At 37.7% G+C, this 18,214-nt stretch overlaps 2 protein-coding genes across 2 annotated transcripts in view; both read right to left on the bottom strand.

Moving 5' to 3' along the window:
* The window catches only part of si:ch73-242m19.1 (uncharacterized), a 35,335-nt gene extending 17,523 nt beyond the window's left edge, over window positions 1-17,812 (bottom strand). Inside the window, exons 1-16 of the mRNA XM_059519520.1 lie at window positions 17,496-17,812; window positions 6,553-6,788; window positions 5,797-5,869; window positions 5,580-5,690; window positions 5,381-5,494; window positions 5,101-5,295; window positions 4,833-4,917; window positions 3,999-4,150; window positions 2,942-3,094; window positions 2,749-2,850; window positions 2,434-2,589; window positions 2,183-2,253; window positions 1,984-2,110; window positions 1,321-1,524; window positions 1,037-1,229; window positions 95-219 (exon numbers count right to left, since the gene is read on the bottom strand). Of these exons, the coding sequence (XP_059375503.1) occupies window positions 95-219; window positions 1,037-1,229; window positions 1,321-1,524; window positions 1,984-2,110; window positions 2,183-2,253; window positions 2,434-2,589; window positions 2,749-2,850; window positions 2,942-3,094; window positions 3,999-4,150; window positions 4,833-4,917; window positions 5,101-5,295; window positions 5,381-5,494; window positions 5,580-5,690; window positions 5,797-5,869; window positions 6,553-6,689 (1,998 nt within the window). The 5' untranslated portion in view covers window positions 6,690-6,788; window positions 17,496-17,812. The remainder of the gene's footprint in view (window positions 1-94; window positions 220-1,036; window positions 1,230-1,320; window positions 1,525-1,983; window positions 2,111-2,182; window positions 2,254-2,433; window positions 2,590-2,748; window positions 2,851-2,941; window positions 3,095-3,998; window positions 4,151-4,832; window positions 4,918-5,100; window positions 5,296-5,380; window positions 5,495-5,579; window positions 5,691-5,796; window positions 5,870-6,552; window positions 6,789-17,495) is intronic.
* On the bottom strand, window positions 11,053-17,497 carry foxo3a (forkhead box O3A). Its single transcript, XM_059518474.1, has 2 exons — window positions 16,412-17,497; window positions 11,053-13,538 (listed from the first exon to the last, which is right to left on the bottom strand). The coding sequence occupies exons 1-2, from the start codon at window positions 16,976-16,978 to the stop codon at window positions 12,168-12,170; spliced, it is 1,938 nt and encodes a 645-aa protein (XP_059374457.1). The 5' UTR covers window positions 16,979-17,497; the 3' UTR covers window positions 11,053-12,167.
* Window positions 17,813-18,214: the final 402 nt, after the last annotated feature.

Genomic DNA, 18,214 nt, shown 5'->3' with positions numbered 1-18,214 from the left:
TTCATTGTATCTTTAATCAAATGAATGCCACCTTTGAACAGCAGTGTATGGTAACATTACACATGACATTTAACTGCAGTCACCTTACACATACCTGGATTTTGTGCTCCAGAAAATCTTTTTCACATGTCCATATGTCTAAAAGCACCGCTAATCGATCTACATCCATTCTAGCCAAGGAATAAAGTTCTCCTCCAGATCCGTCTGAGGCATGTGATTCTGACAGAACAACATGAAATGGTAATTGTGAAACACATATTACAAATTAAAGGTGTTTTTACACTGCTGAGTTATGCAAAAACGTGTTAAACCATAAAAAAAAATGACCCTGTAGCATTAGAGATGACATCAAGCCCTCTTACTTTTTCTCATATTCAATCATCTGACATTTAGAAACAATCTTCACCCTCTAATCAATTAAACATAGTACAGACCTATTGTTTTCTTGTTATTTTAGAATAACCAAAATACTATTATAGTTTTGCTGAATATTTTACATTTTATCTTGTTTTTAGATTTTCTGTTTTAATTTCATTACTTTGTTGGTAATTTTGTGCTTTTTTTTTTATTGTAAAATTAGATTTTTTAAATATGTCTAGTTTTTATACATTTTTATTTAGCTTATATAGTTATTTTAGTATTTCAAGTTTTCAAATTTTATTTAAAAAACTTTATTTGAGAGAATTGTTTCTCTCTCTCTCTCTCTCTCTCTCTCTCTATATATATATATATATTTTTTTTTTTAGAAGTTAACATTTATTTTAAGTAATGAAAGAGCTTTTTATAGTCTTAATTTTAGTTAAGTATAATAACCCTGCCTTTATCATATGGAAATTCTTCTGATTATCATCAATAGAGATCAATTCTGAATACAGAATTGAAGTTACCTTAATTTTAAAGTTTTGCTTGTTGCAAATTTCATTGCAATATGAGTGAGTCATTAAAAGAGTTTTAAAAATGTATATGCTAGTAGACAATTTGCATATTAAAGGATAAAAACCCACAGGAAAGAGCATTCAAGAGCTTCTGTCCTGACCTCTGCTCCTCTGTATGAAATGAGATGCTGTGAGCAGCAGATGTTGCTCCAACTCCTCCAGGTCCATCAGGGCCACGTCATAGACGATGTAGAGACCTCGATGGTCCTGCGTGTGGATGCAGCTCCCGTCTGTGCTGTAAAAGTCATGGAGGTTCTCCACCTCAGGAAACTCCATAAACTCTGCACAGTGAACCTAAAGCGGAGCGTAGATTTAACACTCTCTGCCATTCACATAGCATTGTTTTTTTTCCTTAAAACACTGTGTGAATCTGCAAGTAAGGAACCTTATAGTCAACTGGACTGTTGTAGATGTAGTGATGTGATCCAAGAGCTCCGTTTGAGCCATCGTCTCCTCTAGCAGCATTCATCCAGCCCGTCTCCTCCATACTTCTCACCAGATCTCCTCCAACCAACTCCAGTCCTGCAGTGTCCATCGCCAGAGTCCTCTCCACTGACCGCAGGTAGTTTAGCATGCTGAGACAGGTACGCTACACAAATAAACATATATACAACTAAAATAAAACAAAACAAAACCCTTATATCGATAGCAGGAGTAATAACTCATGCAAAACAGTGCTTTCATGGAACCACCATGCTATTTATATAGCATAAGTTCACAAATATGAAATGAAATGAAAACGTTTTTTTACCAACACAATAAATTTAGAAGAGTATGGTCATCATTGCATCATTTTAATACAACAACTTATTTAATAATAATGCTATAAATATGATCAATAATATTATAATTGTGATTATGTATTTGCATGATACACTTCCAAATAATCATGGTATTACCATGTAAAAAAAAAAAAAACACTTTAGCATGGTACACATTTTAAAAAGTATGGTAAAACTCTGTTGCATTTTGACGCTTCTGTAGATGGAAAGACCATAACCTCTGAAATCTTCTATATCTATAATGCCAGTTTTTGACAGTGTTTTACCTTTAATTCTCTGATCCGGAGGTGTCTCAGGTAGATTAAAGATACATAAGCTCCTCTGACTGTTACAGGATCTTCAGCATCTTCATCCTTCTCAAGACGATAAGCACCACTGCTTTCACCAGCAATGCTAAAAACAGAGGGCTGTTGAAAGAAACCCTCACACACACTCACAGACATATTTCAGTGTTTGGAAAATTACCCTTTATTCTTTTTCTCAGAGTTTTTCTGATCTGTGTATTTAGATAAATTAGAAGTCTGTCCAGTGGCAACCTGGGAACAAAGGAAAATAATGTGCATACAGTGAAAAAATATTGTTATTGCTTTAAAGTTAACAGGAAAGATAAATATTTTCATTATTTCGAACAAAGTGCACTAAAGAATTGTTCACAATAAGCCCAGGAACATGTATTTGAAAAGAAAACAGAGTCTATTGGTTACACAGATGTTCACCTGAAACATGTTTTCTGTGTTGTAAATGCTTCCCCATATGTCAGAGGTTTCTTTGAGAATCGCTGTGCTGACGGATGAATGTTTTGTGGCTTCTGGTTGACAAACAGATGCAATGTACTGCTTCAAAGCATCAGTCACTTTCTGAAGATCGGACTCCTTTAGAAGAAGTGCAAAACAGGACAAGTATAGTAATGCTGGATACACAACTATAGACAAACTGCATGCGTGATAGAACTACTACTGACATTAACCAAAAAAACGTGACGAAAAAAATTTAGTGCATTAACTAAAACTGTGGTAAATTCAGCCTTTCACCTCCAGGAACTTGTTGTGCATCTGGAGAAGTTCATCCATTGATCTGAGCTCCTTGAGTTTAGCCATTTGTTTTTGTTGCCAGGGATCTCGCTTTGGTTTCATCTGTTTGTTTCCCACAGGAGACACAGTGACATATTTTCATCATATTACGTCATGAATTACCACATCTAAAAACACTGTGCGCTTGTTTGACCTGTATATGAGGAATCCAGTTGGACTCTTTTCTGAGCGTCATGTTTGGACTCTTTCTCCCCCACTTCCTCTCTGTTGCTTCAGTGCTAACATACTGCAAGAAGGTCTTCATCACCTCCTGATTTTTAAACACAGTCCTGAACAGGTAGTTAACCTACACAAATCACAAACAAATTATAAATAAACAACATTATCAATAATAACTATCTATATTTTCATAATGTATGAGAATTCATCATGTTGTAGACTTCATTTTAAAGAAATAGTTCACCCAAAAATGACAATATGCTGAAAATGTACTCATCCTTAGGCCATTAAAGAAACATAGCTTTGCATTACTTCACGCACTAATGGATCCTCTGCAGTGAATGGGTGCCGTCAGAATAAGAGTCCAAACAACTGATCATCACAATAATACACAAGTAATCCACACCACTTCAGTCAATCAATTAATGTCTTGTGAAGCAAAGAGCTGTGTGTTTCATTATGAAATTTTTTTTTACTTTAAACCGGGCTAAAATACTAGTCCTTTTTACAGTAAATTATTAATCTTGTCTGAATCAGGAAGAAAAATCTGCACAGATCAAGCACCATTTACAAGCAAAAAAAGATCTAAACAAATATGTGCATGGATTTTGATGTGAGAGGACAACAGGAGAAAGACTTCTTCACTAAAGGAAATGTTATTTTGAATAATGGACTTCAATTTTTGCCAGAAACTATGGTTTAAACTTAGAAACACTCAGCTTTTGGCTTCACAAGACATTAACTGATGGACTGGAGTGGTGTGAATTATTGTGTTGTTTTTATCAGCTGTTTGGACTCTCATTCTGACGGCACCCATTCACTGCAGAGGATCCATTGTTGAGCAAGTGATTGAATGCTACATTTCTCCAAAACTGTTCCTATGAGGAAACAAACTCATCTACATCTTGGATGGCTTGAGAGTACATTTTCAGCAAATGTTCATTTTTAGGTGAACTTTTCTTTTATTTCCTTTTAATTTATTATTCATTTTTGGTTATCACATAAGTTCATCGTAATTAAATCAAGATTACCAGACTGAAGAGCTCCATTTCATCTCCAGCTGTCTTGATGGTTCTGGTTTTATACTGGATGTCAAAATGTGACAAGAGGAAGTCCAGCTGGGTTTTAAAATCCTCTATATTGGTCGAGTGCAAAGGGACCTCTGACACTGATACAAATACTCCTGGATGGGTCAAAAACAGAGTAACACGTAGGAATGTAATGATTCACTCAACTCAAGATGCAATGCGATTCACAATATTGATTTCATGATACATTTTTTTTTTTTTTTTACAAAGAAAAGAAAAATTATGAATGAAAAAGTGTCCTTTTATTTTTGGGGGCCAAAATGCAGCATATTTCTTTGTGAAATTAAAAATATTTCAAATTACAAAACTAAATTGAAATTTAAAAACAAACCCCAAATCAAAAAATAAAAATAAAAGAAATCTCTTCATATAAAAAAAACTAAGGCTTTGCCTGCGCTCATTAGATTTAAAACTAGAGGCAACCACTGTGTTTTAATCACAGTCCCAACAAAGATTCTACATACATGCAGCATGAGCATTTCTAATCTAAAAAGTATTCTCATAGCTTTATGATATTACAGCTGAATCACTGATGTCACATGGATTATTTTAACAATGTCCTTACAGCCTTTCTGGGATTTGAAGGTGATAGTTGTGTTGCTGTCTATGCAGGGTCAGAAAACTCTCGGATTTCCCCAAAAATATCTTAATTTATGTTCCAAAGATGAACAAAGGTCTTACAGGTGAGTAATTAATGACAGAATTGTAATTTTTGGGCGAACTATCCCTAATCTTGATTTCAACTAAAATACAGAATTAAAAAAAACAGTTCTTTACCATCAAAATAAGCAGATGTCGTCAAATCTACAGTATTGGACATCTGATCCTCATTCCATTGAGTAGAAGGGAGATAATGAAGAACCTACAACCAACATATGATACAAATGTAAAACCACCTTGTTCTTTTAATCATCATTAGTTGTTAGTTGACAAATGTCCTCCCTACCAGATTTAAGAATTAAAGAATTCAGAAATCTTAAACTTTCACATTTGCTCTCCTTCAGTCTTGAATATTTGGTTAGATTCTTATGTACTGTATTCTCACATGCAGAAAGTTGTGGATGCTTTTGACAGAGTGCAGATGGCAAATGAGCCACTGTAGGTAAATGATGACATCTTCCTGTGTGACCACGCTGACAGGGCTCTCCAAACCCAGCAGGACCTTCTCTCTGGACACGGCAAGACGACGTGCCCGATGCACAGAATCCTCAAATTCATTGGTTAAATGTGTGATCTGTTTCTAAACAGAGCAATAGGGACATGATGAATTGATTCATTTTGTCTATCAATGCACAAAAAAATTCTAAAATGCAGAATTTTGATACTTTATATTGAGGATATAGTTTCTCCAGGACAGTGGAATGGTGGCCGAATCTCCTCCATCTCAGCATCAGCTGGTATTTGCACTGTGCCAGTTTATAAGTTTGATCTGTGTAAAACTGTTGAGAATGTAGTCAAAATGATCAGAAATGTTTTCACACACACGATTATAGTGTGAACACAATAAAACAGCTCATAAGCAACCTGATGCAGCAGTAAGGGCAGACTATCAGGTGTGTACTCTTGGGTCAGACAGCTTTCCATCTCTCTCTGAGCAACTTCTGCTTGAGACACAACAGGCTTTGTGGATGAAACCTAAAGTCACAGGTCATTTACAACAAGAAATGTCAAATAAACAGCTGCAGGCACATCCATGATATTAAAAACCTGAATAAGAACTGAAATGACTGTAAAAACTCACTTGCAGTGCTTTGAGGAGCACCTGCTGCCTCTCCATACGAAAGTAAGCCACATCTTTTGGAATATGGACAGAGCTGAAAAAGTTGGCAAGAGCAGATCATAAAACAATGTATTCATTCTCAGGCCATCCAAAACAGAACAGATCTGAAAAAATGTAACCTTACATCACTTGCTCACCAATGGATCCTCTGCAGTGAATGGGTGCAGATCTGATAACATCACAATAATCCACAAGTATGGATTGATTATGGATTGAGTATTGATTATGGATTATGGACTTGTAATGGAGTGTTGTGGATTACTTGTAATGTTTTTATCAGCTGTTTGGACTCTAATTCTGACGGCACCCATTCACTGCGGAGGATCCATTGGTGAGCAAGTGATGGAATGCTAAATTTCTTCAAATCTGTTCTGATGAAGAAACAAACTCATCTACATCTTGGATGGCCGGAGGGTGAGTGAATTTTCATAAAATGTAAATTTTTGGGTGAACTATTCCTTAAATAATATTCTGGTCTATTGGATACATCAGGAGGGAAAACAATAATCAATCAATTATAAGAACATAACGCAAACAATATTATCCTTCCACATCAAATGCATGTTGGGATATGAATATATCAAAATACGAATTAATCAAGTTCTATTACATTTTTAAATATGTAAATGTACATTAACTAATGTTAAGCATTACATAATTCGCTTAATAAATGATGGTTAATTACACTAATTAAAGGTAAGAACGCTATCATCTCACCTGTATGGTTTTAAGGATATTTGGTGTAAAATCTCTTTATCCTCAATCTGAGTTTTCAGAGCTTCAATCTGAGCGGACAGTTCTTCTTCCAGCTGCTCTACTTTCACTGACGAGCCGAATCTATATTTCTGTGACATCTTCAAGTCACAAATCCCCGTTTTATCGTATAAAATCACGTTCCGTCCTTGTAACTCTGTATTAGTTGTGTGTAGAGCAGTCTACAGCGCGTTCAAAAGCTATAAAATCAAGAAAACACAAAAGAACTTTAAAAGTGTCTCTACTGTATAAACGTTTGATACAATGTATTAGTGTTTGAGCAGTTGCTATAGAGACGCCAGACGCGCACGCACAAACTTTTAAAGAATGGCGGTAAATCACAGCTTTAGATCTAAACTTTGATTGGCGCAAGAAGTTACATATCACAGAGGTTAATATAGTATACAGCTAAGGGCTCAAAATTAGAACTGTCAAACCAATCAAATGAGTAGTGTGGTATTATTTGATTGTTCTATTTTTGTTTGGATTGATTCCAAATTATCACAGGAATTCCAATGGCATTCCTTTAGGCATTCTTAGCACAATATATATATATATATATATATATATATATATATATATATATATATATATATATATATATATATATATATATATATATATATATATATATATATATGTTACATCTGTAGATCAAATATTGAAGGCAAATTAAGATATTTGATCCTGTAATTTATTCGTCTTTTAACCTACAGAGGGCGATGCAAATTCAGTCAAGTGACTCTTATTGTGCTGACACAAGCAAAGAGGACAAATCTGTCTCAAATGAATACCTTAAGTCATTAAAAATAGATTCTTCTTTAATTATTTACTATATTTCAGATTAAAGAGTTATAATAATGATCTTATAAAATCCAAGACATCAGACAGCTTCCAGTTGACCGAGTGTGATGTTAATATGCTGCAAATCAAATATATATTTTGTTAAAAAAAAAAAAACGTATATGTCTTTAATTTTCAACATACCGCGAGAATCTTTTCAATCAGCTTGTTTTTAATGTAAAAGTCAATAAATCAGATCCATCTTCTATGGATTTAAATAGCTCAACAATCCAAGTTGACTTGGATACAGAAGCAGCGATTGGTTCGTTGATAGCCAATCAGAGATCCCCCAACAAGGTGCTGCTGTCCCACTGATGAGTGCACAAGGACGGCACGTTTTACAGCTATTGTCACTAGGGCTTGTTTTCTTCCCTGCAGAGAGTAGTAAAACATTATGAATGATTTTCTTAAAACACAATCAATCCCACTGATTGTGCAGCGCCCATGATTGCTACGCGTGCATGAATACACACTCATTTTGGACAAATATCAGCAATCGAATAACAACAGGGGCTCTATTGGAGTGAACATTTCATAAATTTTCATAAGACAGGTCTCCTTGGTAACCATAGACAATTTGGATGCCCTTCATAGGAGGAAAAACTAGAAAAAGAAAAGGCTTGGCAAAGGTTTGAACCTTCTTCGAAGCACTAGGCTGAATCCAGACACCAGTCATCTCTTTAGGCCACCACAGACCTGGGGCCTCATGTACAAAGACTTGCGTTGAATTCATACTAAAACATTGCGTATGCATTTGTTGTGTAATGTTTGCAACTTCACTTCATTGCCTGTAAAAGTCGCCAACGGACAAATAGAATGAGAAATGAACGTACGCCAGACATGAAATTGGCTTGGAGGAACGCACATTCTTGCGTTAATTTCACTGTTAGTACATCTGACCGTGAGCGTGAATGCTGGCGTACGCAAAGTTTTTGTGCGTACGCAAGGTTGATACATGAGACCCCTGGTCAGTTTGGGAAAGTGGTTAGAAGCATGGAACAAAACTTTAGGGGAATATTATATTCCGATTAGACTTTTGATGTTATTTGTTGCAATCCAAGCACATCTTACTTTCACTGTCAAGAACAATGATGGCAAATACATGTTCTGAGTTTTTTTAAACTGTCAAAACTGGGGCTTCACAGGAAGAAAATGGGGTGAGAAATTTGAGCAAAATGTGTTTGAGCAAATATGAGAATCATAACCTAGAGAATTTATAGTTTGAACCCTGTTCTGTTTTTAAAAAGAGCATTTTAGATGAGAGCTGTATGGCCTGCTGAGTAAGCAGGGTTTTCATTAAATTAACTCTGTGCATTCATGAACCACAGAAAACTGTGCCAACAAAATCAAATAAATGAAAGGGTGTTTGTCAAATGACCCTTAGAGCTCATTGCATGTTGTTTGCAACTACGCAAATAACGGTTTAAAAGCATTACATTTTCCAATCTGGTAATCAGACAGATGCACAGGCATTAAAGAAATCGTTCACCCAAAAATGAAAATTTGCTTACAATGTAGTCATTCTCAGATCATTTAAGATTTAGATGAGTTTGTTTCTTCATCTAAACAGATTTGGAGAAATTTAGCATTATGTCATTTGCTCACCAATGGCTCCTCTGGGTTGTCTTGAACTTCAATCTTTTGCTTCCAGCTAAAATAGATGTCTATTGCTCCTTCCAGTGCTCCTTCCAGTGCTAAAGGTGTCACATTTCAATCAGGAGAGAAATACGCACAGATCAAGCACCAATTATAAAAGGAAACAGTCCAAAACAGCTGTAAACAAATATGTGGTTGGATGCTTACAAAGACACAACTTTTCACTTCACAAGACATAAACTGATGGACTGGAGTGGTGTGGAATATTGTGATGTTTTTATTCAACTGTTTGGACTCTCATTCTGATGGCACCCATTCACTGCAGAGGATCCATTGGTAAGCAAGTGATATTACGCTAAATTTCTCCAAATCCGTTCCAATGAATTAACAACCTAAAGTAAATTTGTTGCACTACTCCTTTAAAATCACTTGCTTCTGTTACAACAAAATTTAAATAAAGACTACAGAAATGCATTGTGTTGTACAAGCTTTATTTACATGCACCTTGCCTTGCACGATTTTGTGGACATTATCCAAATTGAAATACAAAGGTAAAGTCAAGCAAACATTGAGTGGATGGTAACAAATGACCAATTGTTTTGAGGTTTTACACACGCAGATTACGTTCTCACAATTCATGTTAATTCCCTCTTTATGATTCAATTTAAAAATGAATGAAAAATTCTTAGCAAAATGAAAATATTTGAATCGAAAACATTTAAAGGCAGCAAATTATAATGCTGAAAAGGTATTACACAATATGATGAAGTAAACAAAGGTAAATCAAGCACAATCCACTTTTTATAGTCATCTTAAATTCTGAGACTCCGGCTGATTATAAAAAGCAGATTTTAAAAATCAGTGCTAAAGAAGCTTATGTAAATTATGGGCATGAATCGAACCTTAACAAAAGGTACATTCCAATGTGATGTTAAAACAACATTAGGTGTAACTGCTGAAACATCTGGAAGTTGTCCCTGAATGGCACTACTATTTCATCAAACGGAATAGCTGCATTACTTCTAATCAGCCTTGAATTTGGTTGTCTGGCATGTTCAAGATCAACAGTGAAATACAGTACAACATAGGAGCTTTCTTACATAGCTTATCCATACAGGCTGGAATACTACAATGTGGCTGCCTTTCATTTTAAAAACTATAAGGATGTTTAAAACACACTGCCATCACAACTGATACACACTTTCCATTAGCACCAGCCATTGTGTAGATATATACACAAATGCTGAGAATGTGACATGCCAGCCATATTAACTGATCCAACACAATTTCACTTAGCACCAAATGCTCTTAACTTCATTTTTTTTCCTGCTACAAATACACAAACATCTAGTGGTCCTTAATCAACGTTCCAAAATTGATAACTGTCAATATACCTTATCTGTAGCACAAATCCAATATTTATGTGTATAGACCCATATATTTTTAGTGTACAGCACATACACATAAACACTACGGGCCTCATTCATGAAATACAAGCACAAAAGAAATGTATGATTTAAAGAGAAATTTGTAAACCTACTTTTAGATAAATTGTTGCATGCATGTCAATGTACAGTAAATGCACAAAAACACTAAATGGCATTGAATGCAACTATTTAGAGATGTGTAAATTGTTCAAAGAAAATCAATGTTTTTTACAAACCATTTATACAGCCATGACTTCATGAATGAGGTCTTGTGTGTGTATACATAAAGAAATGCAAATATATAGCTCATAATCTATCTAAAATGGTTGACTCCAGAAGTGATCGCAGTTTAGAGGTGGCGGAGATGCTCTTGTTCAAGAACTCTGAGCAAGATAAATGCATAGGTTGTGTTAGGAAATCCATAGGAAACACTGACAAACTAGTTTCATACAGCAGAACATTAAATATATAGCTTATCATCATATCATAGTTCTCTTTTCCATAAAAGGAGTCAACAATATATTGTTCACCGTTTTCACAAAAACACAACCTCTTTCCTTTTTTCAGTTTCACACACACACACACACACACACACACACACACAAATAAAATAAAAATAATAATTATTATTGGAGAAAGAGACATTTTTCATGGCAATTTTTCAGACAACATAAACATTCTCAAGAGTTTGTGTTGTAAACAAGCCATTGCTGCAATTGTCCTGAGGACTAATTTGGCAAAAGGCAAGTGTTTGTTTCAAGGACTACAAATTTATTAATATTGATCACGGTTACGAGAAACTACAACAAACTAAGGGCATCTATAGACTACAGTTGACTTTCAATGGGGATAAAGTATCACAACGACAGGCCTAGACAAATATGCAATGGTTTGAGTGACACTACCAAAAAAAAAAAAGAGAATTATTTTTATTTTCTCTGCAGTGCAATCTGCCGTAGGTAGCAGTTGACTAATTCACAATTCTTGCTTGGTCTTTAAACTGACCCAAATCTTTCCATACTCCCAAATGCTTTCATAAGAGATTCTTACTGTGTAGCCAACTCATACGCAGTGGTGGGTTTTCTAGATGGGATTCTTGGGTTCAGTTGCCCAAGACTTAATATATTGATAACCTTCTCTCTATCACCCTCCACTTGTTGTAGGTATAGTTGACCAATGAGAATTCAAGATTCTCAGTTGGTTTTCTGACTGAACAACTCTTTCCACATTCCCAATTGCTTTCATGAGAGCCCGGTTTACTAATGCGTATTCAAGATATTTGAATGGTTTTCAAACTGACCCGACTATTTTCAAACTCCCAAATGCTTTCGGATTTTGTATTCTAGATGGACGAAGGGAAGTACTGTTGGCCAAGCCTTCATATATAAACAACCTTCTCTCTATGGTACTCCGTTTACAGTATTCCAGCAGCCGAGTTCAATACCTTGTCATTGGCGTTTAGATTAACCTGCAAGCACTTCAAGGTTAAATTTGTTGAAACTCTTCACAACGTCCATCAAACCAGCCTCAATCATGGCAATCGATACATACAGCCACAAAACTACAACACCAACTGGGTAAATCATTGACGTTGACTCATTCCAACAGATGTCAAATAGCTTTTCTACATCATAATGTACAGTTGCTTTGAAGTGTACAGTTGGCTCAAATGCAGTGTTCTGCCCCATCCCTACATTCCTGGGACTGGCTGGATCAACCTGGTACCCAGCTTTGGGAGGAGGTTTGTTTGGTACGGGAGAAGCTCCCTGATGTCAGGCTAGCATTCTGAGTGGAGATGAGATGTGAATCGAAGCTGAACTCCAGGCCATCAGCATCCATCAGATCATTGCGGGTGATGGCATCCATGTCACAATCGAAACTGCCACTTAATGCCTCGAGATCCAAGTCAGATGGGAATTGGTCCTGAGACACCGACTGAACGGAGGTCACGCTGCCACTGAGACCTGCCAACAATGAATCGGAAGAGTTGAGCTGCATAGATGTGCTTCTGAAGGGAGACGTTTGGTGATGTTGCTTCATCAAGCTTTGGTAGTCTGACTCGCTGCTTGAGACAGAGTTCATCCGCCATCCAGATGGCGACACCTTCTTTAGCCCCAGTTGTCCTACAGGCCCAGCCTGATTGGACATCATAGGGTCATTACGCAGCAACAGGGCACTACGACGGGCATTCTGGGAGGAAAGGGAGGCACTGGCTTGTGACATTAGCGGATCAGATTGAGTAAGAAGGACATCACTGTGACTATTGGACTCGGAGCTGAGCAAATCCTGCAGACTCGGATCACTAAAGAGGGAACCGCAGGAGAACGTTGCCTGCTTGTTTTCCTGGATCGTTTGCATTGGAGACTGCCTCAGGCCAGTGACGGATGGAGGGCTAAACATGGAGTTGGTGCCATAGCTGCCAGAGGGAATTGCCAGACTGCTCCCAGAGCAGCTGAAGGTAAACACAGGGCTTCCCTGTAGGTTGGCCCCACTCTCGTCTTGGTCCGGAGACTGGGAAGCTGTCAGGCTGATGTTATCTAGAAGGTCATCCATTAGGTTGTCGGAAAGGCCATCGTTGAGATTCATGGTTCCTGCAAGATCAGCTAGACGGGGTAGTTCTATTAGTCCAGTGGATGGAGACATACTACTAGGGCTCGAGTACAGCATGGGCGACAGGGGCGAGTCATCATCGGGAACTTCATCCACCTCGAGGTTGGCCAGAATTGGGGAAAGGCGTCCACTTAGGGTGCTTGCATTAGAATTAGTGCGGGAACGGAAATCCGTCCAAGCGTCGAGCTCATCGCTACTGCGGGAGGTCGGGCTGCCGGTCCATTTGGACAGGCTGGAGGAACTCTCAGAGCTTCCGTCTTGAGTAGCCTGAAGAGCCGCCTTCTTCTTTGCGGCACGGCCACGGGCGCTCTTGATGAGCTTATTACTGTTGTCCATGGAAACAGCACGTCTCCGTGGAGCTTTACCCCCTTTTCCGCCATCAGGGTTGACAATCCACCAAGAACTCTTTCCTGTTCCTTCATTCTGGACCCGGACAAAACGACTGTGGAGTGACAGGTTATGTCGTATTGAGTTCTGTAAAAAGAGAAGAGTAGATAATGAGCGGTGCATAATAAGACATGCCTAAAACATTCATATACTTCTGGTTTAAGATTAACAATCTGGTCATTAATGGCCTAATGCTAAGTGAGGAACAATGCCACTCTGACTTGATTGCTTTAACCAGAGAATGAAGAGTCATGTGACCCCTCTGACCAATAGAGTCCATTTGTGTAGGTCAAGAATTTAAAGCCTAGGTCTTCAACTCCTGCTGCTGTGGAACCACTGACCTGCGAAGTTCATTTTCAACCTGCTTGTGTTTTTTTAAGTGACCTTGATTAGCTGATTACTAGTTAATAAGGATATAAACAAATAAACAAGTAAATTAATTAAACTTAAAAAAAAAGAAAATATTAGGTAAATAGCAAAGGACTGTTCTCATTTTAATTTCACACACACGGTTCAAACTGGTCTGGTCTCTGTGGTCAACACCAATCAACAAGTAAATCAGCCCATTCTATGCTGTTCATTGGGCTGAGCAGATAATTGGTCTGCACTGTGCAATTCAACTGGGTAACAGTGTTCGGCTTTTGGCATTTGAAAAAAAAACGAAAAAAAAAAATTAACCTATTCTGTAGACACACCAGTGCAATTACTAATGAACCACCACATTTGGCAACCAGGATTTAAGGTAGTAATACACCCTATGAACAATCTAAAATTTCTCCTACTGCAGAGAAAGGTGAAAGATTAATGGAGAATTCCGCAATTGTGTGAAAAGTTTAAGAGTGCAATGAAGTGAAGCTGCATTAATGCGGACTGCAGAACAGCATAAATGGATGTGATAAAATTCAGAAGCAATACATGCTTTTTCATTTTTGATGAATAGTCAAGCAGACAGTCACCTTACCAACCTCTGAACCTCTCAAAGAGTGAATAGGCTGACCTCATGACACTTCACTTCCTTTAATGCCTTTTCTTCAAGTCCATTAATGAATTTAATCTAATACAGAACTTTCTCCTCTCCAAGAAGAACATGTTTCCTAACTCATTCTTAAAGTATGCAAGCAATTTTCCATCTTCTGTTTTGTTAAGATGGCTAACTGAATTGATTGGATTGAGAATCTAATCTAAGACATCCATCAGATTGTTTGTTAACATTTATAGCTACATTGATTACAAAACAGAACATTACCAACTAGACTTGGAATAAGAACAGTCAATCTTCAATGACAAATTGAATCGGTGTTCAAAACAGTTAAAATAACTAATTTATCCATGTTTGATTTTCCTGCAATTGGAATAACAATTAAAACTGATGAGCATATTTCACATACATTCTATATGTTTATTATATCCTAATGCTTTTGAGGTTCAAATCTTGAACAGGTTTCATGAGATTTACCCCTTCATAAAATTTGCATTGGTATCCTACTGCTTAAGTAGAGTGTCAGATTATGTGAATGTAGCACTGAAAAATCATCTAAAAAATTCTGTACTTAAATCTACACAGGACCATGAAAAATTACTCGGAGGAAAAGAGGGGCTGAAATCATCTGAAAGCCATGATGCAGTCCCTTTTGAGCAAAGCACTACTCAGAACAGCACTGGAGCGCCGCCAGTTTACACACAATGCTGTCTCTCAGAGTCAAACACCAAAGCTCTTCACACGTTGCTACACACTGACCTACATAGTTTCCAGTCAGCTGATTGCTTCTTATGCTGTAGCCAAGAGCCAATCAGAAGTGGAGGTGGGGACGAAACCACCAATGGCAACCCTGACACTGACGATATGCCCATGGTTTCTCTTTTTTTCCTCGTTCAGTGGCAGGCAGATGCAAACACTCTGCATGATGGCTTTATCTGCACTGAGAACGGCTGACTGTTCCAACAATCTGCTTGGACCTTTTTAACAGAATCACCAATATGTCTGTTTTAGCAAATACAGGATTTAAACATTCAATATGGCAACTAACCTACATGTTACTATGGACTGTTATCATTATGATGTATAAAATATACATTGGCTCTTAAATGATTACACAAAAACGGCAAAAGTTATTCAAATTTTGCATATTGTGTTAATATTAAATACAACTAATTTTTCAATATATAATTTAATTTCTAAAATTAATTTATATGTTAATAAAGGAATAAGCTAAAAATAAATGTAAATATACATGTATATATATAATAATAATTATTATTTTTTTAATGTCTTGTTTGTGAAGCTGTCCAGTCATCTTTTTAAATGCGATATCTGCACAACAGCCTTACATCTGCAGGAATGCACATGGATTGCTCGAGGTTTCTCTCTAATTCAAATCCAGCTATACCAAGAGCATCCATTAGACTTGATTTCACTCCAGGCCAAGATAATCCCTCAAATCAAATGGGGCTGATTAAAAAAAAAAGTGAGCATAGTATAAGTTCTTTATTTTTGTTGTTTGTTTTCATGAAAAAATGTGCAATCCTAATGATCATACAAAGAATGATTAGTGAAAATGTTATAGATATTGCTGGGTCGCCTTTTGATCACACTTCTGTACTTTTTGAAATTCTGAGGAAAGCAGCAGCTATTTAAAAGCTCTTTATCAGGGGCACCTTCTTCAATTTATCTGCTGTAACGCCCGTTGGCATGACCACAACAGCATGCACTTTTATCAGCAAACCACACGACTACTACTTGTCCACATTTCCAGCATCTTTATAGCACCCTGTAAGAAATGAGTACCTATAGAGGTGAATTCTGGTAAATTGGACACTTTTTGCCATTGAAATGTCCCAATTAACCTGAAAGGCACCCTATTAGCTGCAACAAATGGAATTTGAAAACATTAACAGTCCTGACATGCAGTTAAAGCAAAATGAGGTAATTAAAACCAGCCCGTCTCTTTGACCTGACGTACCTTCCATCCAGCAGAGCTGTTGCTGTCACCTTTGTCCTTGAAGTATGCCACATTCCGGACCATCCAATCATAAATCTGGGCCAATGTCAGCCGTTTCTCGGGCGAGCTCTCGATGGCTTGTGTGATGAGGTCTGCGTAGGAATAGTTTCCCCAGGCGTTCCTGCGGGCAGAGGATTTTCTGGGCTGCTGAGGAATCAGACCATTGATGCTGGAGTCGTTGCATGCAGGCAGAGCATGTTGGGAAGATACAAGAGAGCCGTATGTGTCTTTATCACTGACGGCAGCATTGGTTTCTATAGCAGGAGCAGCAGCAGGAGCCTGGTTTCCTTCTATCACACTGACGGGATTTGATGCGCCTGTACGGCCACTAGATGCACAAGCATCATCAGTGCAATTTTCATCCACCTCTTCCTCGGGAATGATTCCCACATCTGCTGGTTCTGCTTTCCCACTATTGGACTCTGGTCTGGGCAGAGGCCAGGTGCAGGACCTGGGCCTTTTTTGGGGCTCGAAATCAGGGTCTATGTCGACGTCCACAGCCAAGGGCTTATCTATCTCCTCTGCCATATTTCTTCAACTCCTTCCAATGAATGATGTATGGACGGCTTTTCTGAACACAACAGCAGCAGTGGCCTCGTGCATGCCATTAATAGGTCACTTCTAGAGTCCACGTTTCAATGCGGGACACTTAGGGAATCGAATTGATGTCGTGAGATGTTTAGGAATATTTACAAACGCGTTCATGGCCACTTCCAGCACACCGGAGTATTCGTTTATAAATCTCGCTCGATTTGGTTAGATTTACGCATTAAATAAACGACGAAACGAGCGAAAATGCCGCTATTCGACGCGTTTAATGAGCTTCCGTGGTTCGAAAGCATAAAGAATGGAACAGAGCCGAAGGTAGATTTAGTTAAATTGTTGCATGACGTCGCGCCGTGAATGTGTTACATTGTAACATTACATCATAATGCGAATGTTACATTGTTTCGGAACGCAGCTGCGCGCCTTTTAAATTCGCCGATTTAAAGCGACCAGAAGGGCTGTCTGCGAGCGAAAGTGTCCTCAAACGATCAAGCCATACTTCCACAGCCGTCCCGCTGCAAATCAGCACGAATGAGTCCTAACACACACACGATTTTTCCCAATAGAACTCCATGATCCCTGTTCCATGTCGGAGCGGAGCAGGACGTTGAGTCCCGCAACCCGGGCGATCCAGCACTGCCAAAGCCCTATGCGCTGCTGCTCCGCTGCAAACTACAGAGAAGAACAGCAACACAAAGAACATCCGCCCCCTGGAATCAGTCGGAGGAACTGCTTCTTAAAGAGCTCACCACCCAATATCACACACACACGTCATCTGCACATCACACAGATATGCCATCGCAAGAGCTCTTATTTTATACACGCTCTTGAATAAATGGCTTCTAGACAGACTACGTGCCTTTCAATAGAATGTAATACGTTGGCGTTTTCTTAAGAAAATGCGAATGGGGAAATAAAACAAAAAACAAACAAACAGATAATATCATTATTTCTAAAGCAAAACGAAAACTTAACTTTTACATTAAAAATGAAATGGTTTTAAGACCATTAAGAGTAGGCTACTTATATGTATCATTCATTTTATGAAAATCAAGCATTACTTATTTATATTTAAAGATTTTTCCATTTTATATATATACACACACATATACACGCACATATACACATATATACACACACACACACATATACACATATATATACACACATACACATGTATATATACATACACGTATATATACATACACGTATATATAC

Source organism: Carassius carassius, chromosome 31 (assembly GCF_963082965.1).
Source record: "Carassius carassius chromosome 31, fCarCar2.1, whole genome shotgun sequence".
NCBI lineage: Eukaryota > Metazoa > Chordata > Actinopteri > Cypriniformes > Cyprinidae > Carassius > Carassius carassius.
Note: the sequence above shows the minus strand (reverse complement) of the source record. Positions and strands in the feature narration are given on the sequence as shown.